The sequence below is a fragment of the Bufo bufo genome, chromosome 1 (assembly GCF_905171765.1).
Source record: "Bufo bufo chromosome 1, aBufBuf1.1, whole genome shotgun sequence".
In the NCBI taxonomy this organism is placed as follows: domain Eukaryota; kingdom Metazoa; phylum Chordata; class Amphibia; order Anura; family Bufonidae; genus Bufo; species Bufo bufo.
The window spans coordinates 278392328-278416410 of record NC_053389.1 but is presented as its reverse complement, the minus strand read 5'-3'; the positions used below and the strand labels follow the sequence as shown (position 1 = coordinate 278416410).

Genomic DNA, 24083 nt, shown 5'->3' with positions numbered 1-24083 from the left:
GCAACGTACTTAGGCCCCCGGTACAAATACAAAATGGCGGACATGTTACCAGTAACACAGAGGGATGGCAGAATGCATTTCCAGGCCTTGCTGCGAGAGATGCTGCATTCTGCTGTTGCGGGCGCTGGCAGAGGAATTTCCACCCATAGCGAAACAGGTGCGGGTACCAATCCCACCACGCCTGCAAGAAGAGGGCGGTTTGAAGATGTGTTGGTCACTTTGGATATGAGATCATTCTTGCAGCCAACCCATCGACAGCCGCCCTCCGGATCCAGCCTCAGGGAATGCTTAGACCGACAGGTGTCCACTACATCGGGTTAATGTCCGATGTGGACACTCTGAGAAGCGAGGAACCCCTGGACTGCTGGGTGTGAAGGCTTGACCTGTGGCCAGGGCTGGCACAATTTGCCACGGAACTCTTGGCTTGCCCCTCGTCGAGTGTCCTGTCTGAAAGGACATTCAGCGCAGCAGGGGGGGATCGTGACCGATAAGCAAACTCGCCTAGCCGACAACAGTGTGGTCTACCTCACATTTCTAAAAATGAATGAGGCATGGATCTTGGAGGAATTCAACACCTGTGATGACCACGTGTAATTGAATTTCCTCATGCCAGCCTACACATATCCGCCACCACCCAGAACAAAGAATGGTCCTTGTCTTATGTATATACAGCGGCATAAATGGCCTTTTCTGTCAGGTGAATGCCTAAGTTTTGGGGCCTGTACTGGCCTACAGTGAAATTTCTATCGAGTGACCGCCTAATGTACCTCCAGCCACATAATTACAAGTTCTTTTCTGTCAGGTGAATGCCTAATGTTTGGGGCCTGTACTCCAGTGGCCTACAGTAAAAATTTTATCCAGTGACCACCTAATGTACCTCCAGCCACATAATCACAAGTTCTTTTCTGTCAGGTGAATGCCTAATTTTTGGGGCCTGTACTTCCGTGGCCTAAAATAAAAATTTTCTAGGCTACAGCAGGCCACATTTTTGAGAGTTCCCCTTTAAGACGCATAAAAATGGCCCCTGATTAAAATACATATTTTTGGTGGGAATTTTTGCCATTGATTCCCCTCTGATATGTCACTGTCCATGTTGTGGAACTATTTGTGCACTTCTGGTAAGTATTTGGTGGCTGCAAATATGACCTAAAGGTTTTTCAGGTTCGCCTGCCGTTAAAGTGAATGGGGCTCGCCGCGAACGTATGTCCATCACTACTGCCAACCCCACACATTTATAAGAGAAAAAGGTCTGCCAGAGATGTAACCCTAGTTCTGCTGCCCAATTTTACTTTATATAGTAAAAGTCCAGAAATCCTACATCTGATCAGACAAAAATTCTCCTAATACACAGAACTGCATAATAATCCGTGCAAGAGAAGACACAGAAACAATCTGAATTTCTGGATTATTGGATTCTGTTGTGATGGTGAACTCACTAAAACAGTTCAAGAGGGACCTGGATATTTTTCTTGAATATGATAATAAAGCTATAGATTCAAGAATTCTGGAGATGGGTCCAGGGAATTAGGCCGTATTTGGGGTCTGTGTCCTATCTGCATTTTTTGTGGATCACACATGGACCCATTTATTTCTACGTGCAAAAAAAGTGTCTTGGCTGCATCCATGCGGCCGAGCTGTAAATTATATAACCTGTCCTATTCTTGTCCGAATAGGCTTTTTTACAGTAGGTCCCGCAAAAATTGTGGGATGCACACGGACAGCATCCGGAATTTGCAGATCGCAAAACGGATATGGTCATGTGCAGGCTCCTTATCCTGATCGACAAATTTGGAGTCGGGAAGCAGTTTTTCCTTTAACATGAGGCAATTGGCAGCTACCTCGTAGCAGCTTTTGCCTTCCGCTGGATCAACAAAGTAAGATTATAGGTTGGACACTCTGCATTAATCTGCACATTGTTATGCAAAATACACAGCAGGAAGATATTTTTCACACGTATCAGGCTTCAATAATAAAGCAAAAAAAGTATTTAAAAAACCATAAAGAGCCAGCCCTGCACACACCTGTTCATGGTAACACAGGGCAGCAACGTCTGGAGCTCAGGGCACCGTGGCATCTGATTAGTAGCCGGAGACGCATCGTACCCTGAGCGGAAGATTTAAAACTGTTTAAACGGCTGAAGGCTAAATTTAGAATGAAGGATCCTGTCTGTTTCCTTTTTCTATCTTGTTTGCTGCATGATTGCCTGAACACTACCGGCAGTGAAGGCAGCGATTCATTGCTAACATTTTCTTTCCTCATTCATTAAATAAGTCTTTCTACCAAAAAGTTGCGAAGCTCATTTAAAGATCATATTAGGAAATTGCATAAAAAACTATTACATAATATTTTACAGGTAGGGGCAATCGTATCCTAATCCTGCTGGAATTTATGCCAAATGTATCAAATGTTGCATGATTTTTGATAAAAGTGTTGCATCTTTAAAGGGTTTATCCAACCCCTGTAATGTCCCCCAAAATGCCCGAGCACTGCATATAGGTAATACTTACACCCACGTTTCTCCTGATGCCTTCACGGCTGCCACTGCATTTCCCTGTCAAGCGGATGAAAACATCCGGCGGTGGGGGGGCAGCCAATACGGAGGTTAGGGAGGCTCGCCCCCATCGGGATCTGCTATTGGCTGCGTCCCAATAAACCCCTCCCCCAGTCCCCTTTGTTTTAATCTGCACTATGGGGAGATGCAGCGGCAGCTGTGCAGGCATCGGGAGCGACGCGGGTGTCGGGGAGTGGGGTAAGTATTACCTCTATGCAGTGGCAGGGAATTTTGGGCATTATAGGGGTTGAATAACCCCTTTAGGCCTAATACTTTTATATTCAGATGTGATTCCACTTTCACCAATTTACATAAGTAAGAATGGAACCATTTTTGCAACTTTTTAAAAACTTGCAGTTGATAGCTCGATCTTAAATCAGGTTGACAGGTGAACTACTTTTCAAAACCGGAGTGAGTGATGTAAAAAATGCAAAAACTCACAAATGTTTTGCAAAAATAAGCCCAAAAAGTCCTATTCTGAGAATTTTTGAAGCCAGAATTCTGAAGTGCAGTGCTTGATAAGTTCCCACATTGTGCTATAACTAGTGCAGGGCCAGAGGGGGCAGAGCATGACAAAAAGATTATTTTGCTTATTATCTATGAGCCAATCTGAATATCCCATCTTTATCAACAGAAATTGGTTGCATTCTTACCTCTCCAATCCTTGGCCCCCTCCCTCTTGAGAAAAAACAGCACCATATAGCCCTTTAAATATATCTAGCATTGGAAGACCACAATGTTTTGTCTATGGACAAATTCAACAAACCTGGACAAAGCTCTGGGCCTGCCTTGACCACTGTGGAAACAGGGCGGCCCCATATTTTCTAAATGAGGCCATTAGGGCCAAAGGAAAGTGCATGAAAGTGGACATAAAAAACCAAAACAAGCAATAAACCTTCACAAACAAAAAGGGCAAACTCTTGTTTTTTGTTGTCTACGTTTTTATGTTGTCACCAGGGAAAGCTTAGTGACAACTCCTGTGTGAGCTGCAAGAACGTCAGACGACGTTAACCTCCCTGGCAGTACGATGTCTTCATTCATTTTGTACCCGGAGTGGTACAATCTTCCAGGGCTGCGGGCGGAAATTCGAGCCGCGCTCGGGAAATGCGGATGTGGACAGCCACGAGTGTGGCTCGGGGTAACCGCTGCCTGCAGTGCAATGTAACCCCGAGCCACACTCGGGATTACCGCGAAGGAGGTTAAAGAACTCCCGAAAAAACAAAAAAAATTCTGACATGCTAGAAAGGTAAATGATGTAATTTGTAGTGAATGTAATCTTTGTGAGTTATCCACTCCCTTCTGCTTCTCAGCTGTGTCATGTGACCAACAATCAGACTTTCTAAATAACACATCATCTTATGTGTGGACAGGAACCCAGTTTCTCTGTGTATTCCTATGGGAGCCTCCCTCTCAGTCTTATAGGAATGAACAGAGAAGTAACTGACTTCCTGTCCTGTGTCAGTTGGAGATCAGAGAGTTGGTCACAAGACACAGATGAGTATCAGAAGGGAGGGGATAACTCACAAATACAGTCACTGATGAGAAGATTACATTGACTACAGATGTACCTTTCTAGCAGGTCAGAGAATACATTTTTTTGCGGGAGTTCTTTTTTAAGATCTTTAGTTACTCGTTATCTTGCAGGTTTTAGGCTGTGTAGAAAAGCCTACCAACCACCTTGTAGTAATACATCTTCTATTATTTTCAGTACAATAAAAAATGACAATATGTTCAGATTCCAGGTGCCCGATGACTGAGACTGCGACTCCCTTATATCCTTACAATTATTCCACAAAGACACTGTGAAAGATACTCTCTACCTTACTGACAGTTTATTGCTTGTACTGGATTGGGGATGAACATGTCTGACTGTGACAAGTGCATCCCTTTAACATAGAATCACTGTATTCCATCTGATCGCTGACACTCAGTTACCCAGTCACGTGTCGTCAACTGGTTCCATAGGAACTAACGAAACAACATCAATTTGGAGGTCGATTATTCTGGACTTACAACTGCCAAAACTGTTGGTGGGCAGGCAAATATCTCACATATGACAATAGATTGGTGTGACAGGTTATAAGAAACAGACATATTTCCATGTTTCTGAAATGATTCTGTATATCAATCCAAGATTGAGAGATGATGTAAGCCTTTTAACTGTTTCAGAGAAGCTAGAAGGCCAAACGGTTGACCACCACATTAGATTGGGAACTGTCTTCAATACACAACTATGGACACATGATATTGACTCTTACAAAAATTGACAGGGCCTAGCTCGGAAATGAACAGCCCTCCTGGAAAGTGCTGTGTGTGTTAATCTTGGCCTCCGTCTTGTCTTTCACAGGCATTGATTCTGAGCCGCGGATTATCCAGATGGCCACATAAGATTCCTTGTGATAGGATTAACCCACTCTCCAATCCATCTGGTACCCTTGTAGCAAACTGCAGGGGGTCTCCGTAATGATATAGCCAGACTATAAACCAGCAGTTCTTTCATTAATTCAAGGTTATGGAAATGATGAGAGTATGTTAATTTGCACGATAATATTAAGGATCAGTATACATCCTATTACATGCAAACACCATAGCATTATATATTAGAATATAGCAAATGCCCTATATAATACCGGTATGTCTAATTATGCTTGTAGCTTTTGATTTGTTTTAATAAAATCACCATCCAGGCCAAAACCCCAATTCATCTTGCTTACATATGATGGCAATAAATAGATGGGTGCTGAATATACGTAAAAGACGTGTCACCTCTCCAGACTGTGTGTTTTAGTACCTACTGGCATTCCCCGTGTAATAACAAGTCTGTAGCATCTATTCTTATGACTCTATGATGTGCCATTCCTTTATTATTCCCAGTAAAAGTTATGAATGGTCAGCAGTCTGCAATGAAGGCCCAGATGGGTGTTACCAGTTGGAGTCTGACACTGGCAGCACAGATTGGATAGTAACAAACTGTTCCAGGACACCCCCCCCAATTGGTAACATCCAGCTGGACCTTCATTGCAAACTGCAGGCCATTCATTTATAACTTCTAGCAGGAATAATAAAGAAATGGCATATAACAGAGTCATACGAATAGATGGAGAATTGTTATAACCATGGAAATGCAAGTAGTTACTAAGGCTACTTTCACTCTGGCGTTCTGGCTTTCCGTTTGTGAGATCCGTTCAGGGCTCTCACAAGCGGTCCAAAATGGATCAGTTTTGCCCTAATGCATTCTGAATGGAAAAGGATCCGCTCAGAATACATCAGTTTGGCTCCGTTCAGTCTCCCTTCCGCTTTAGAGGCGGACACCAAAACACTGCCTGCAGCAAGTGTGAAAGTGGCCTAAAACGAGAGGTGACAGGTCTTCTTTAAAGGGGTTTTATGTGATTTTATAAAAGTATCAGCTTTTTTTTCACCACAAACAAACACGCATAGTCTGTGTCTAATATTGTAGCTTATTCCCATTTAAGACAATCCATCATCATACTATGCTGCTCCATTCAAAATCAGCGCTATATAGTTCGCTGCACTATTAGCCCAATTGGTATATATGAGAGCCATCAATAACTGTTCAGAGGGACAGAGAAAAACTGGAGCGCTCTCCTCCTAAACACAGCGGACTCATAACTATGGGGGAGATTTATCAAAACTGGTGTAAAGTAGAACTGGCTCAGTTGCCCATAGCAACCAATCAGATTCCACCTTTCATTTTCCAAAGGAGCTGTGAAAACTGAAAAGTGGAATCTGGTTGCTAGGGGTAACTAAGCCAGTTTTCCTGTACACCAGTTTAGATAAATCTCCCCGTGTGTGTCCACTATGTTCTTTGCAAGCTGTTATTAGGCAAAAGGCTCAATATTTTGTACCCACTTGGGCTAGTAGGAGAGTAAACTTGTCCTCGTACTACATACTGACCTTAAAGGGGTTATTCACTCCCAGGGACCTTATGGGTAGACACTCCAGCATGACCAAACTTGCAGAGGGAATCATACCGTTTCCGGCTCTTTCGCCACAACTGCAGATTTCGTGTCTCCCTGTGTCCGGTCTGACACAGGTCACATGGTCGCTGCAGCCAATGACCCACGGGGGCTTTTTGAGAAAACCCCCAGTGTGCCCAGACCTGCAGAGTGAATGATAATTACCTGATCCTTGCCAGTGGGTTCCGGCTCCTTCACTCCCTCGCCACTGCTGCAGATCTCACGTCTTCCCAGATCAATGTCCAGTTTAACATGGTGGCCGCTGCAGCCAGTGATCCCCGGGAGTCTTTTAGGCAGACCCCCAGCATGTTCAGACCCTCAGAGGGAATCATACTTACCTGATCCCCACCACTGGGTTCCGGCTCCTTCACTCCCTCGCCACTGCTGCAGATCTCACGTCTTCCCACATCAATGTCCAGTTTAACATGGTGGCCGCTGCAGCCAGTGATCCCCGGGAGTCTTTTAGGCAGACCCCCAGCATGTTCAGACCCTCAGAGGGAATCATACTTACCTGATCCCCACCACTGGGTTCCGGCTCCTTCACTCCCTCGCCACTGCTGCAGATCTCACGTCTTCCCACATCAATGTCCAGTTTAACATGGTGGCCGCTGCAGCCAGTGATCCCCGGGAGTCTTTTAGGCAGACCCCCAGCATGTTCAGACCCTCAGAGGGAATCATACTTACCTGATCCCCACCGCTGGGTTCTGGCTCCTTAGCTTCCCCGCCGCAGCTGCAGATCTTGGGTCTCCTTACGTCATCATCCTGTTTGACTTAGGTCACGTGGCCACTGCAGCTATTGACTAGCCATTGACACTGAAGTGTCACCATGCATCGTGTCACTGGGAACACATGGCAGTATGACATGATGACAGATCCACTTTACACAACCTCTTGGTTCTCAATTTATATTTTAGGATATATGCCAAATTTTCTTGCATGATAAATACCACTGGGTACTTATCCCCTATCACTTTACATTAATATGCCACATGTGGGAATAAATCAGTGCAAAAGGCATCTAAATTCACTTCAGCACGAGCTATTCTTTTTAACCATAAAACTGACTTTAAGATACCATTACATTCTTTTTTATTATTATTTATGGCCTTCAAAGAGCAAGACGCCCAAATTAAATGACACCAGGCATGCTCAGAAACAGTTGGCAGATGACCTCAGTGGGACTGCGAGCAGTCATCTGTTATCCGCCAACACATCTCTCGTGCCAAACTGCAGCAGTTGCCCGCATGTGGAGATCACTTGGCCGTGCCAGCATTGTTCCTTATGGGTCCAGGTGCTTCTTGATATCATCCACATAACATCAAATTTTAACTTCATAAATCTATTAAAGAAATTGATGAAAGCGAGAAATAAAAGAGATAAAGACTGACATTTTCTATTTTTAAATGGTTTGGGGTCAACATACTCAAAAATATATGGGATAGCACTATGAAAAAGCAGTATCATGTATATGGGACCATTCTCTGCAGGAAAGCTTGCACTCTATAAAAATATCGCTTTGGAAAAGTGGACATATGGTATAGATTTACGAGGACAATATGTATATATCTTGCAAATGTTTCCGGGCACAATTACACGTAGGGAGTATATGACATAGACACAAATAAACACGTGCGGCTGATGTAGGAATGGTCTCATTTTAGTCTCTGGGTGGATCCAGGACACGATTCCAACTTATACACAGACCCCAAGAGACTCCAGGCTGAAGTCCAAATTTTTTTTTTCACCATTCTGTTTTTCCATTATGCTATGTTTCCAGTGGCGTTCAGGCCCTCTAGGCTTATTTAAAGATAGGTATGTTGCAATGCAGTCACTGAGCAAGCTGCAAGAATATCATCTGCTAAAAACTCCATCTATAAAGAATAGAAATCACAGCTGGCTGCCACTTCTAAGGGAACAAGAATATTCTGCTTGGGTCAAAGCAGCTTTTTAAAGTGCCCCAGGCACCAGTGCTTAATAGAAGAAGTCGTTTTAAGGGTCAACAAATATTTATGGGTATATACTGAGATCAATCGAAAAGGACGAGCGGGATCATGACCCAGTAGGCCCTTATCCTTACCCCTAAAACAAACAGGTCCAGAGGTGTACACTCTTGAAGCACTAGATCATTCTCTACCTATCAACTTATTGAGAATTTCAAGTTAAGTGACATCACCACCAAGGGTGTGGTCATGTCACTAGTTTCAACCTTTTAGGATCAGGGTTACCAGTATTTGCTTGGGTATCCCCAAAAATGTCTGGATCTCAAATGCGTCTGGAATTGGAGTCTGTAGTTGTTGGTTATACAATATTTTCATCAAAGTTGCAAGGAGACTCAGATGGTAAAGTAGGACAAAGAGTAGGACAAGGACATGCTTTGATCATTTTTTAATATGACCCACCTGAGCAGGTATGTTGTGCTTTCAATGAGCCCCTGGCCAATAAATATTTTTAAGATGGTCAATAGAAGTCAATTGTGGGTTGATATAAAAATTCTGGTAGTCTAAGGGTTTTCAATCCAGATAAAGAAGAAGGAAATAGCTTAGAAGGTTGATGTAAAGTATATGTCTACATTGTTGAATGGATCAATCACTGAGATGACCATTACTGGACGCAGGATATGGTACTAGAAACTGTATTTAAGGGTGAAAATTGACCTAATGACATAAAGAGATCAGAGTAACAGTAGAGCAATTAACGTTTTGAGCAAAAAGTTGAAAAAAAAATTTGAAGGAACCACAAAAGGCCAAAATACGTCCATGTTCTGCTGTTCTCCTGAATGTTATTTTATTACTTTGGATGCCACCAGGAGAAAAGATTTCTCTGATGTAAATGTATTAATATTGAACGCATAGATAAAGAAATCCACACAAGCAGAAGGCAGAGCGAAATAAATTGAACCGGCCATTTAAAAAGAGGAACATTTAACATCTTGTCAGTCTCCTCTCTGCCTGCCAGGACCTCTTGAGTCTGCTTGCTTTCATTTGCATAAACACTGGGAGAGAGTTCAGCGTAGCTGCTAGCACTAATGGTACATAAAGTAATTTAGTCACTTCTCCCTAGAAGGCTGTCAGGGTGACGAGTTTCCCTGCTTTCCCTTGTAGCATATTCAATCATTGAATAATAATGTAGTGCAGCCGGCAGCTCAGAGGGGTCCTGCACTATCCCTGGATGAGACTAAAATCTTTAGTCACGGGAAAAGGGATGAGATCCGAATGCTTCCCTTGGTGTAAATGAGCACTGTGATTTGGAGTAGTTACTGGATTTGATTAGACTTTGAAAAAATTCAAATCTACCTAGAATTTCACAGAGGATGATATGGGAAGCAATCAAAAATAGGTCAGAGTATTAAATTATTTCTATACTTATAATTTACAAGGACAAATAAAATGTACAGATCTTTTTCAGCCAAGAAATAGGTCTACCTTGGCAATTTTTGTTTTTTAAATGAACCAACAAATATCCTATTTTGTGTCTACAGCACCTACAAAGATCTATGTGTCTCCATGGTAGCAGACTTCAAAAACCCTGTGTAGTCTTATCATGCAGTCACCCTCTTCTACGCTCGTTAATTGCATGTCAGTATCAATAAGGAAACAGATGAAAGGCAGTATGACTACCTAGCTCAGGTTGTAGACTGTTAACATGGAGAAACATAGGTCTGCATGGTAACTGTATACTCAAAACGGAAGAAGTTTTTTTAAATTTTTATATTGTTTAATTTTACAATAAAATAAACTGGTTTAATAAGTAGACCCTCCCTTTAAATCGAATATGAAACCTGATGTCATTTTTACTAATCTGGCATTTGACAAACATAATCCCAATGCTGGATTATCAAGATACAACCTGGTAGTTTTAAGGTGGATTTACACGGGACGATTCTGCAGCCGATTGTCGGACAGTCGGCCGCTCGCTTAGTGAGAGAGACCGCTGCATTATGAGGATGTTTCTGAGCAGCAGATCGCTGTTTAGACCATAAGATGTGCTGCCCAGAAACTATGATTGGTGGTGCCTCCATGAACAACAGGACACCCAATAAACAAGCTTTTCACTCGTTCATCAGGTAATTTGGTGCACATTTTCACGGGAAGACTATCTGGAATCACTATTCTCAGAAACGGTCGTTCCCGATAATCTGGACGATTATTGGAGGACAGGATTGTATTCATGAACCTCCACTTTCACCAATTCTTAGCCCATGCCCCCATAAAATGGTGCTAGCCATTTGAGAGCAGCATCATTTGCTATATCAGTACAAGGCGAGCACTATGAAGAATGGTGGCGAAAGCAGTAAGGAGTCAGGATTCGTGGAGCAAGGAGATATCTTTAACCTCACTGTCAACCTCACAGTTCTGAACAGAGGTATTAAATGATCCTGTACTTAGCTGTATCAATAAAAAGGGAATTTTATTTCCAGGGGACATTACATTACAGAAAAATCTCTTTCATGTTTTGGCCAGCATAGACACTGTACTGTTAGACAACATGTTCCTCAAGTTTTGTTCGGAAATTGATTGGGTTTTTTGCGCCCTGAAAAACATTGGGGATGGCTAATCAGGGTTCCTGCAGCACATTTCTGAGTCTTTTGGTCCTAGTATGGCCAGAAGTGTGACGTGACGACTCCCACATATCACCACTTCCAGCCAATCACTAGCCTCAGTGGTCATGTGGTGTGTCTACAGAAGTCAATGCCGGCAGTAATGACGTGCGGGAAGTCGAAACGTCACACTTTCGGCCAGTCTGGGACCTGAAGCAGTGGGGAGGGAGACGTGCCACAGGAAGTGGGACAACCAAAGCAGGTGAGTGTTTGGGAAGAATAATTGCATATTCAAGTAATTGCATATTCAAGTAATATGAAGAATATGATAAAAATGTTTTATCCCATTTAAGCAATGCATTTATTAAATATACACCCATGAAATGCTTTTGTAATTTTTGAGAAAAGCAGCTAGAAGATTGGTAACCCATTGATGTGTAGTGTTTAAAGTCACACTGGGCCCTAGAGCCTCCGGAGGTCCGAAGACCTTTCTGCCACATTACTATGGGACATAATGGAAGGTTGTCAGGAGTAATAGTACAGATAATGAAATAGTACTCATCAAGGAGCATTGCGCTATGACTACGATCTCAGTATTTCACTGCAAATTATTTTGACCTCTCTATGAGAAATGTTGGCCCATCAGTCGTAGATGTCAAGTAATATATGTATATTTATAGTGTATATAACAATATAGATGACAAATCTAGACCACTTGAGTCATACAGAAAATTGAGATAAGTGATCAATTTAAAACTTAACTTTTAATATTCTATTCATAGAAAATTGGCCCCAAGATAATTAGATAACAACAAAGATACAACAAAAAAAAGAGAAGCAATACGGAAGGTGACCCCACAAATAGTTGTGGCACTCGGTGACCAGAACACACTTAGATAACAAGAGGTGCTCGGCGGCACCAAATGTCTCACCGGTGTTAGATGATGAACATACACCGTTGCTAGAGGCAGTTGCCAAAACGCAGGGTTAGGCCCCTTTCACACGGGCGAGTATTCCGCGCGGATGCGATGCGGGAGTTGAACGCATTGCACCCGCACTGAATACCGACCCATTCATTTCTATGGGGCTGTGCACACGAGCGGTGATTTTCACGCATCACTTTTGCGTTGTGTGAAAATCGCAGCATGCTCCTCTTTGTGCGTTTTTCACGTAACGCAGGCCCCATAGAAATGAATGGGGTTGCGTGAAAATCGCAAGCATCCGCAAGCAAGTGCGGATGCGGTGCGATTTTCACGCACGGTTGCTAGGAGACGATCGGGATGGAGACCCGATCATTATTATTTTCCCTTATAACATGGTTATAAGGGAAAATAATAGCATTCTGAATACAGAATGCATAGTAAAACAGCGCTGGAGGGGTTAAAAAAAAATCATTTAACTCACCTTAATCCACTTGCTCGCGGAGCCGGCATCTCCTTCTGTCTCTTTTTTACTGTATAGGACCTGTGGTGAGCATTAACTATAGTTCAAGGACCTGGGATGACGTCGCTCCGGTCATCACATGGTACGTCACATGATCTTTAACCATGGTGATTCACCATGGTAAAAGATCATGTGACGTACCATGTGATGACCAGAGTGACGTCCTCCCAGGTCCTTGAACTATAGTTAATGCTCACCACAGGTCCTATACAGTAAAAAAGAGACATAGAAACATAGAAACATAGAATGTGTCGGCAGATAAGAACCATTTGGCCCATCTAGTCTTCCCAATATACTGAATACTATGAATAGCCCTTGGCCCTATCTTATATGAAGGATGGCCTTATGCCTATTCCATGCATGCTTAAACTCCTTCACTGTATTTGCAGCTACCACCTCTGCAGGAAGGCTATTCCATGCATCCACTACTCTCTCAGTAAAGTAATACTTCCTTATATTACTTTTAAACCTTTGCCCCTCTAATTTAAAACTGTGTCCTCTTGTGGTAGTTTTTCTTCTTTTAAATATTCTTTCCTCCTTTACCGAGTTGATTCCCTTTATGTATTTAAAAGTTTCTATCATATCCCCTCTGTCTCTTCTTTCTTCCAAGCTATACATATTAAGGTCCTTTAACCTTTCCAGACGGAGATGCCGGCTACGCGAGCAAGTGGATTAGGCTACTTTCACACTAGCGTTCGGGTGTCCGCTCGTGCGCTCCGTTTGAAGGGGCTCACGAGCGGCCCCGAACGCATCCGTCTGGCCCCAATGCATTCTCAGTGGAGGCGGATCCACTGAGAATGCATCCGCCTGCCAGCGCTCAGCCTCCGCTCCGCTCAGTGAGCGGACACCTGAACGCTGCTTGCAGCGTTCGGGTGTCCGCCTGGCCGTGCGGAGGCGAGCGGATCCGTCCAGACTTACAATGTAAGTCAATGGGGACGGATCCGCTTGAAGATGACACCATATGGCTCAATCTTCAAGCGGATCTGTTCCCCATTGACTTACAATGTAAAGTCTGAACGGATCCGCTCAGGCTACTTTCATACTTAGAAAATTTTCTACGTTTTAATGCGGATGCGAACGTCTGCATTATCGGAGCGGATCCGCTCCGAACGCTAGTGTGAAAGTAGCCTTAAGGTGAGTTAAATGATTTTTTATTTTTTTTTAACCCCTCCAGCGCTGTTTTACTATGCATTCTGTATTCAGAATGCTATTATTTTCCATTATAACCATGTTATAAGGGAAAATAATACTATTTACAGAACACCGATCCCAAGCCCGAACTTCTGTGAAGAAGTTCGGGTTTGGGTACCAAACACGCGCGATTTTTCTCACGCGAGTGCAAAACGCATTACAATGTTTTGCACTCGCGCGGAAAAATCGCGGGTGTTCCCGCAACGCACCCGCATCTTTTCCCGCAACGCCCGTGTGAAAGAGGCCTTAGGGATGCTAGGCTATCTAGCCCTAGTGATGCCCTAGGGGACCTACACTGGCCTAGGTGACCTGATCACGGATCCCCGTGACCAGGCACAATCAGGAACCTAACCCTGGAATTATTGCGCCCTATAAAGCCCTCCCCTGCCTAGTCCCTACACACATGTTTCGCTACAAAGATGAGTGTAAAGCTCATCAGGGGAAACAAGGGAGCTTGGGCTATTTAGCTGACTTGGGTACACTGGCAACGGTATCAGCCATGTCCCCTAGACAGCAAAGTAGTATGTCCACGATCCTGATATGGATTAAAGTGGACAGACTAGTAGTAGAAAAGGAAGAGGACCCCTGATACTGGACCCCTCTCCTCCTACCAAAGTACTGGCGCATGGACTGATGTAGATTATGTACAATGAAACCTTTGGCTTGGCTTAACGAAGTCAGCAGAAATTCTGTGGACCATCTATCAACTTACAGGCCATGACAGTGCTGTCTAGACAACAGCTGATGAGCCAAATAATGACATAGTGTGTTAGAAAGGTATTTTTTAGTTATTTTTATTGGTTCTTTTCCATTAATTATTACCTTTAATAATTTTATACCTTCTAATGTAGTGAGCTAGCTAGGTAGTTATAGACCAGTTAGTTTAACTTCTGTTGTGGGAAAAATAGTCCCACTCTTAAGGGACTATATACAGAAGTATGTTACTGTAAATAATATTATAAGTGATAACCAACATGGGTTTACCAAGGACAGAAGTTGTCAGACTAACCTGATTTGTTTTTATGAGGAGGTGAGTAGAAGCCTGGACAGAGGGACGGCTGTGGATGTAGTGTTTCTGGATTATGCAAAGGCTTTTGATACTGTCTCTTATAGATGTTTAATGAGTAAAATAAGGTGTATAGGTCTAGACACTATAGAAATGGTATTGGATTGAAAACTGACTGAAGGACCGTGTCTAGAGAGTTGTGGTCAATGATTCCTATTCAGAATAAGGCCTTATGCACACGACCGTAGTTCGGGTCCGCATTCGAGCCACAGTTTTTGCGGCTCGGGTGCGGACCCATTCACTTCAATGGGGTCGCAAAAGATGCGGACAGCACTCTGTGTGCTGTCTGCATCCTTTGCTCTGTTCCGTGGCCCCGCAAAAAAATATAGCATGTCCTATTCTTGTCCGTTTTGCAGACAAGAATAGGCATTTCTACAATGGGCTGCCCGTTCCATTCTGCAAATTGCGGAAGGCAAACGGGCAGCTTCCGTTTTTTTGCGGATCTGCGGTTTGCGGACCGCAAAAAAACGGAACGGTCGTGTGCATGAGGCCTAATCCCGGATTATAAGTGGTGTAGCCCAAGGTTCAGTGCTGGGTCCTCTATTATTTAATTTATTTATTAATGATATCGAGGACGGGATTAATAACACGATTTCTATTTTTGCGGATGACACTAAACTGTGTAGAACTGTACGGTCTATGGAAGATGTCCACAAACTACAAGCTGACTTAAACACTCTGAGTGATTGGGCATCAACTTGGCAAATGTGGTTCGATGTGGATAAATGTAAAGTTATGCATCTTGGTAGTAATAATCCCTGTGCTTCATATGTCCTAGGTGATGTAGCACTGGGGGAGTCACTTATAGAGAAGGATTTGGGTGTCCTTGTAGATGGTAGATTAAATTACAGCATACAATGTCAATCAGTTGTTTCTAAGGCCACCAGGATATTGTCATGCATTAAACGAGGCATGGACTCGTGGGGCAGGGATGTAATACTACCAATTTACAAAGCGTTGTTGCGGCCTAATCTGGAATATGCAGTTTAGTTCTGGGCACCAGTCCATAGAAAGGATGCACTGCAGCTGGAAAAAGTACAGAGGAGAGCGACTAAACTGATAAGGGGCATGAAGGGTCTTAGTTATGAAAAAAGATTAAAAGAATTTAATTTATTTAGTCTTGAGAAGAGACGTCTAAGAGGGGACATGATTAACCTATACAAATATATAAATGGGCCATACAAAAAAATACGGAGAAAAACTGTTCCATGTAAAATGCCCTCAAAAGACAAGGGGGCATTGCCTCCGACTGGAGACGAAAAAGCTTCTTTACTGTAAGAACTGTGAATCTGTGGAATAGACTTCCTCAGGACGTGGTCACAGCAGGAACAGTGGACAGTTTTAAAAAGGGTTTACATGAATTCTTAAAAGTAAACCACATTAATGCCTATTAGAAAGTGTAGAAATCTGAGTCTCTCTTCCTTCTGGGATTCGCATCCCCACCTATCCCTTGGTTGAACTTGATGGACTTATGTCTTTTTTCAACCGTATTAACCATGTAACTATGTAACATATACACATAGTTTTTTGTCCATGTATAGGCCACATTCCTGAGTGTTTACATGACGGACATGCATTCTGCACACTGGACATCCTGAGGAGGCGGGGCTAAAAACTATAAACTTGAGTGCACGTAACACAACGCTTTAAGCGCCAATAGAACATCCATAAGGAAGGATGTCTGAGACTCCACCATGACTGGGTGTCAGTTTTGTCCCTATTCTCTGCCAGGACGGTCAACGAGAGCGTTGGCTATGTGCTCAGTAAACACAGGTTAGACTGATTGTTTTTACTATGTTTGTGATTTGTCTGTCTGTAAATGTCTTTATCAATGTTAGCAAACTTTTTATTTACTTAGACTGCGCTAAGCTTATCTTATTCCCGGATCTCAGAATTTACGGTAGAACATACGGACATTGTAAAACAGTACATATGGTGTCTTACCATGTTCAAGATACGAAGGAGTGCCATCCGAGGGATCCAGCCTACGCGCCCTTCTTCCATGTTTTGAGTTGTTATGGACAAACATATTATCTGATACAGCCAGCACATGTCCATCAACATTGATGGTAGTGGACACAACAACCTGTAAAGAGTCACCAAGATGGGTGAGTAAGACCTTGTGTACTAGACATGGTTTAGGTATAGACCAAATTTGCAATGTCACATTGGCACTTGATTTTCCAGAACTAGCAAACACCCAACAAAATGTCATGGATCCAAAATCTGATTCCACTTATGCCATGATTAGAAAATTCTTCAAATCTCTCCATGGAATTCCATATGTAGCAGAGCTCAATTAAACATCTCTGCAGATAAAGAAATTTGTAAATCCATCAGAAGCACTGACTGGTGGCCTTTGGAGGGCCTTCTAAAACAGAGGTTTTAAATCTTATGTTCAGTAGGTTATAAGTAACTTTAAAGTACATATTTGAAAATAGATCAAAACCTACAAAAGCGTAGTCAGTTTCCTCTTAAAGTGAGTCTATCATCTTTCCCAGGCGCTATTAAGTGCAGTATAGTACTTTATGAATAGTACTGCTGATACTGGCTCTGGATCGCTAATTAATATATTGATACTACCCCCATTCTCCAGCTGAGCTGCCATGAACTGCATTGACAGGACTTCTGAACTCGTGCTCAGAAGGTCCTCTCCAGCAGTGGTTTGCTGCAGCACGCCGGGTGAATGGGGGAGGTATCAGCATGCTAATTAGTGATCCGGAGCAGTACCACTTGTGCTTGGAGGATGTGACAGGCTCCATTTAAAGGTCCTCCATGTTTTTTTAGAGCTTTTAAGAGTTTTGACCAACTGTCAGTGATATGATGTTGTACAAGGTTGTAGTAATGCTACGAGAATCCACATTCACAGTCAAGGGTTGAAGTCACAACTCTGTAAATCATGAAAGCCTGCTTTTCTGAAATTATCCTTTATGCTGGATTAACATTTCCAAGAATTTGTATATCCATATTGTGGGGTGTAACAAACGTTCTTGTTACCAAAGACAGGAGTTCAAAATGTTCCCCCTCCCCCCTTCAGTCCCTACAGTTTAGATATTGGTTGGAGATTTAACTAGTTGTCAGCACTGATTCTGAGTATATATCATTCACAGATGTACTAATGTTCGTGTCATACAGTATTATCAGTCACTCAGACACCATGGACAGAAATGTAAAAGCAATGACATCCCTGTTGCCATGGTGCCCTAGGCAACAGCCTACTCTGTCTACCCCTCATCTCGGCATTGGCTTCTAGACTGTGACAGCTATTTAGACTACATCTTACATATACCAATGTTCTGTTATTTGTAGGAGCAGAGGAAACCTGATATGAAAACCTCTATGCTGTCACTACTACAAAAAATGTTATTTGTATCCTAAGAAAAAAAAAAAAGCCACTGCCGAAACCAGCTCAGTTGTAAATGCAGTTGAAAGAAGACCCTGGTTGACGGAAAATACATAGCTTCCTGCTCTCTATTTCATTCGCTGACACAAGCTGCGAATTTTGGCAGATTTATTTTATATAGTTAACCCAGCGAAGATGTTTTGGCATTACAATCATCATAAAAAATGCTCAACAATGCAACAGACTATACCGGGAAATAATTGAGATAAAAATGCCAAAGTCTGCACGTAAATTATAACACCGACAATTGTTCCTCTAAATACTTAATAAAGATAGGAAGAAAAAAAATCTTCTGTGGTAAAATCAACTGTGGTGATGACAGTGCTGTAATCTGTGGGTACAGAAGACAATGAGGAGGAGGAGGAGTGGGGTAAGGGTCTGCGCGCTGCCCTCCACTTCTATATGGATTTTCTAAGAAGGCCCTGGGAGATGTGTTTATTCATTTTGCACCCAAATATAATAATTATCTGTTAATTGCTACCCTGTCTGTCACGTTGTGGCTATGTACACAGTCTTGCAGTTTTGCTCAGTTCCTCTATAATCCACCTATTATGTTGGCTAATTAACTTAGCTTGACACTGCACTCTTTCCTCCATTATCAGCTGCTGTCAGCCGCCGGCTCCTGGCTGCAGAGGAGGTGGGAAGAAGAGGGGGACAACCGGGCTTGTTTGATTGATCACCGATAGATTGACACGCAGATTCATTTAATTAGAATCACCTCACTTGAGATATAAGAGAGGGACCAATAGACTAGAACTAATGGATCAGTTACCTAATGTTTCCGCTGCCAACGCTATACAAAGTAAAAAAAAGGAGATTTTGTCGTAATCTGGCATTCTTCCCAGGTTCCTTTGTAAATCTATCAATGTAACTGTTCTCTGCTTTTGAGTGCCACGTGAAGGAGTGACACGCTTATGAGGTCATCATACTGTCTGCTTGTGGGGCCTGGTTTCTCGCCTAGTGCCACCCTGGGATCTGTCTTGACGTTTCTTACTTTAACCGTTTCCATGTCGAAATCTAGCAGCAGATGCTTCAATGCTTCATTTTAATTTTCGTTTTGTATATTGGAAATGAAAATGTGAAAGCGTCAATATGTAATCAAGGGCCTACATACTAAAAGGGGGCTGCTCTGGGGCCCTGAATAATGGCAACAGTACTCGGTGTTGAGTGCAGCTGCTTCTTTTGCCCTAGCTGGAGTGGTGGGCACAGGCTTCCTCTTAGTTGATGATGTTTATTATCTGTTGCTTATATACTGTCAACATATTCTTCTGTATGTATCAGTCCCTGTCCCCAGTGGGACTCACAATCTAATTTCCAAGTGTCAAACACACATTAGGGCCACTTTCATAGGAAGGCAATCAACCTATCGGTATGTATTGAACTGTGGGAGAAAACATGAGCACCAGGAGAACTCACACAAAGTCCATGAAGATCATATCTTGGGTTGGATTCAAAGCCAAGACCCCAGTGCTTCAAGGTAACTAGGTAACTGTGCTAACCACTGGACCACCATGCTGCATATACTAGGCCCCTACTTTTCAGGAGTGCTGGACCATAATGATCAGCTTAAGACTAATTATTTTCCTTCAAGGGATGAGGAAGGTGGTGAGGAGCAAGCCATCTGTCTACCTATTGTTGAACTGAAGAAATGGTGGCATGTTCCAATACAGAGACAGACTCCGTTTTGCCTTAAAGGGTTTTCCAGGATTATCACCATTTTTAACTATCCCCCTTTTGGTACCTAATGAAAAAATCATATTCACCTTCTTCATTTGACATCTTCCAGTCCCTGGCCTGTTTATTTTCAGCCAAGGTACAGACAGGATCTGCTTAGGGACAATGCGGAGGCCAGTCATTGGCTGCAGAGGTACACGTAACCCCATCCATACCCCGGCCAGAAGTAAACAGGACGGATACTAGATCAGATGCGCAGGGATCAGGTGAGTATGATTTTAAGATGACCATAACATGGCCATGTTTTAATGTGAGATTTCTGGACAGAGGACCCTAACTTCACATAATTCTACTGAACGCTATGGTGATCTGGGTCCAGTTTATTACAACCACCAAGGGAGGTGGCAAGGTTCCTATTACACATTACAATAAATTATATAAATGGATGTTAAGAAAAGATAATTCAATATGACAGTACGGTAGAAAAAATCTGAAACTAATTAATAACCTAATATTTCATAGATTCTCCAAAAAAATCTATGTAATCTGTAGCCACACTGAAAAGAATTGTATGAGATTAGGAAAAGGGTCTTTTTGCAATTTTTTTCAAAAACAGTGACACTTTTGTCCATAGGCTGTGTCTGGTATTGCACCTCAGCTCTAAGTTAATGGACCAGAGCTGGAATACCAGACATAGCCTATGGAAAATAGTGGAGCTGATTTTTATGTATAATTTTCATTACAACTTTTGTTATGTACAGTAATATGTATGTAAGACTAGATATGAAGAAAATAATTTTCAGATAGAGATAAATGGGATGAACACATTTTTATAAACTGCCCAGCTAATGAAGATAGGCCTTAGGTTTAGTGTTCCTTTAAAAACATGCTAAAAGGAAAAAAAGGATTCTTTATAATTATTTCCCAGAATGCACCAAAAGAAAGTGGATGACATTATTCTGGTTTAGCCACTGTGATCACAAGGGGATCTTACCAGAATCCCAGAATGCTTTGAGAGAAGGCAGGATCATGACCTCGCTTACAGATCTGTCAATCAAATACCTTCCTTTCTTCTCTTTTCCAGATTCTTTGCATGATACAGAGATTCTATCAGACACGTAATTCAAATACTGCGGATACAATGTCAAAATGCTCGGCAGCATCTGATTTCAGGAACACTACTGAGAGCAGAATTCAATAAGATGCTTGTTCCATCTGTTCTAATGGAAAACATTGCTTAAAAGGGTATTCTGGGTTTTAGTATTTTAATTTATTTGTTTATTTAATAGGAAATTATACAATTTTCAAATATACATGTATTAAAAATTTTGCTTATCTATCTAATATCTTCTATCTCATATCTATCTATCTCCTATCTATCTATCTATCTATCTATCTCATATCTATCTATCTATTATCTATCTATCTATCTATCTATCTATCTATCTATCTATCTATCTATCTCCTATCTATCTTTCTATCTATCTCATATCTATCTATCTATCTATCTATTATCTATCTATCTATCTATCTATCTATCTATCTATCTATCTCCTATCTATCTTTCTATCTATCTCATATCTATCTCATATCTATCTATCTATCTATCTATCTATTATCTATCTATCTATCTATCTATCTATCTATCTATCTATCTATCTATTATCTATCTATCTATCTATCTCATATCTATCTATCTATTATCTATCTATCTATCTATCTATCTATCTATCTATCTATCTCATATCTATCTATCTATCTATCTCCTATCTATCTTTCTATCTATCTCATATCTATCTCATATCTATCTATCTATCTATCTATCTATTATCTATCTATCTATCTATCTATCTATCTATCTATTATCTATCTATCTATCTATTATCTATCTATCTATCCATCTATTATATCTATCTATCTATCTATCTATCTCCTATCTATCTTTCTATCTATCTCATATCTATCTCTCATATCTATCTATCTATCTATCTATCTATCTATCTATCTATCTATTATCTATCTATCTATCTCATATCTATCTATCTATCTATCTCATATCTATCTATCTATCTATCTATTATCTATCTATCTATCTATCTATCTATCTATCTATCTATCTATCTATCTATCTCATATCTATCTATCTATCTATCTATCTATCTATTATCTATCTATCTATCTATGTATCTATCTATCTATCTATCTATTATCTATCTATCTATTATCTATCTATCTATCTATCTATCTATCTATCTATCTCATATCTATCTATCTATCTATCTATCTATCTATCTATCTATCTATCTATTATCTATCTATCTATCTATCTATTATCTATCTATCTATCTATCTATCTATCTATCTATCTCATATCTATCTATCTATTATCTATCTATCTATCTATCTATCTATTATCTATCTATCTATCTATCTATCTATCTATCTATCTATCTCCTATCTATCTATCTATCTAAAAAAAAGAAAAAGTAGAAAATGGCAACACCAGAATAAAAAAAACAAGGAAACAATTGAGGTGCAAGGCCAAGGGGACCAGACTATTTCCCAAAAAGTAAAAAATGCAAAGCAAAAATGCAAAACTCTCCAAAGATAAAAAAAAGTAACGAGTTTATTCATCCATGTGGACATGACGTTTTGTCTCAACCATAGATACTTGAAAAAGGTTCTATGGTTGAGCCGAAACATCGTGTCCACATGGGTGAATAAACTTCTGTTTCTTTTTTTCATCTTTGGAGAGTGCTGCCTTTTTGCATTTTTATCTATCTATCTATCTATCTATCTATCTATCTATTGTATTTATCCACAAAGCTCATACATGTTTATCTATCTACCTATTATCTATCTATCTATCTATCTATCTATCTATCTATCTATCTATCTATCTATCTATCTATCTATCTATCTATCTATCTATCTGTCTAATATCTATGTATACCTATCTTCAGCACTGTGATGATTATCTATTTATCATCATTAACTGTTTCACAAACCAGACCACAAACAGGCTTATTGCATTAAAATCTGGGTTGGTTCTAAGATAACTGGGCGTCAGTCCCAAGTGGAGGCAGCGAGGATCTGAAATGTTGGCATTTACTTTCTTTTATACATTCTTCACCATAATTCCAATGTGTGAACAGGGCCTAATAAAATGAGAGCATACCCACTCTGCAGTCTTTTGATTACTTCCTTGTGTTGACTGTGTTCTTGTACATTTACATTATGATGGGGGCAAAGGTTTAATATGATTATTATTGATAATAAAGGTGTCTAATGGCGATTTACTGGATCAGCTTTTTAAAAGGGCTGCAGCGTACAACCAACAGTATGCCAAGCACAGTGCCCTACATTGTATTGTGGTTGTGCGGTGTATTGCAGCTCAGTCCCATCACTTGAATGAAACTGAGTTGTACAAAAGGTCACGTGATTGATGGATGTGATGTCACTGGCCAAAGACGAGGGTCACAAAGCTTAGCTTACCCTTCAGCTGATTGGCAGGGGTGCTGGGAGCTAAAACCCCACGATCAGATATTTACGACCTATCCTAGGTCGTCAGTATTGAATTCCTGAAAAAAACCTTTAATAGATTCTCATACACATTAACTCATGCAAATATTTAAAATACCTATAGTCCCTTTTTCTTCTCTTGCTTTGAATTGCATGTGAAATAAAATAAAAATACTGTAGTTTGAAACTGAAGCGCAGAGCGGCACGGCGGACAGATGGTTATATTTACTGAGAGGAAGCATGTTGCTGTGTCAGTGTTATAATTATTTGCTCTAGTGCCAGCCTGTTGTTTTCAGATAAAGCGGCATGGCTGTTTAGGAATCCCCCGCAGAATGTTCGCAGGATCCTGACAGTTATGTAACATTAAAGTCTGTTACAGATTTGCGGCCAAAATTTACTGTGGGAAGCTTACGCTGTCTGGATCGTTTAAGGACTTGTTCACATAGGCCTGAAAAGCAAAATTTGGGATTCTAGATTAATTTGTCCTCACCGGTTTTTACTGATGCATGTAACTGGAGAGATCTTCGTAGAGCTTTCATAGGTTCAACTTTAATGGGGTGATTAAAGGGGTTGTTCACCCATGGCTTGCTTTTTTTCAGTCCCCCACCCAGCGTGACCAGACCTGCGGTGGTGAGCATTACTTAACTGATCCCTGCCACTGGGTTTCAGCTCCATTGCTCCCCCTCGGTTGCCAGGGTCTCTCCGTGTCAAAATCCTAT

The 24083-nt window shown here is 41.3% G+C and overlaps 1 protein-coding gene across 4 annotated transcripts in view; it reads right to left on the bottom strand.

Annotated features, from left to right (window-relative positions):
- EBF1 (EBF transcription factor 1) overlaps positions 1–24083 on the bottom strand; it is a 357532-nt gene that overhangs the window by 75785 nt on the left and 257664 nt on the right. For all 4 annotated transcript variants that reach the window (XM_040439863.1, XM_040439880.1, XM_040439870.1 and 1 more), the window contains exon 8: positions 16710–16851. In XM_040439863.1, coding sequence (XP_040295797.1) covers positions 16710–16851 — 142 coding nt within the window. The remainder of the gene's footprint in view (positions 1–16709; positions 16852–24083) is intronic.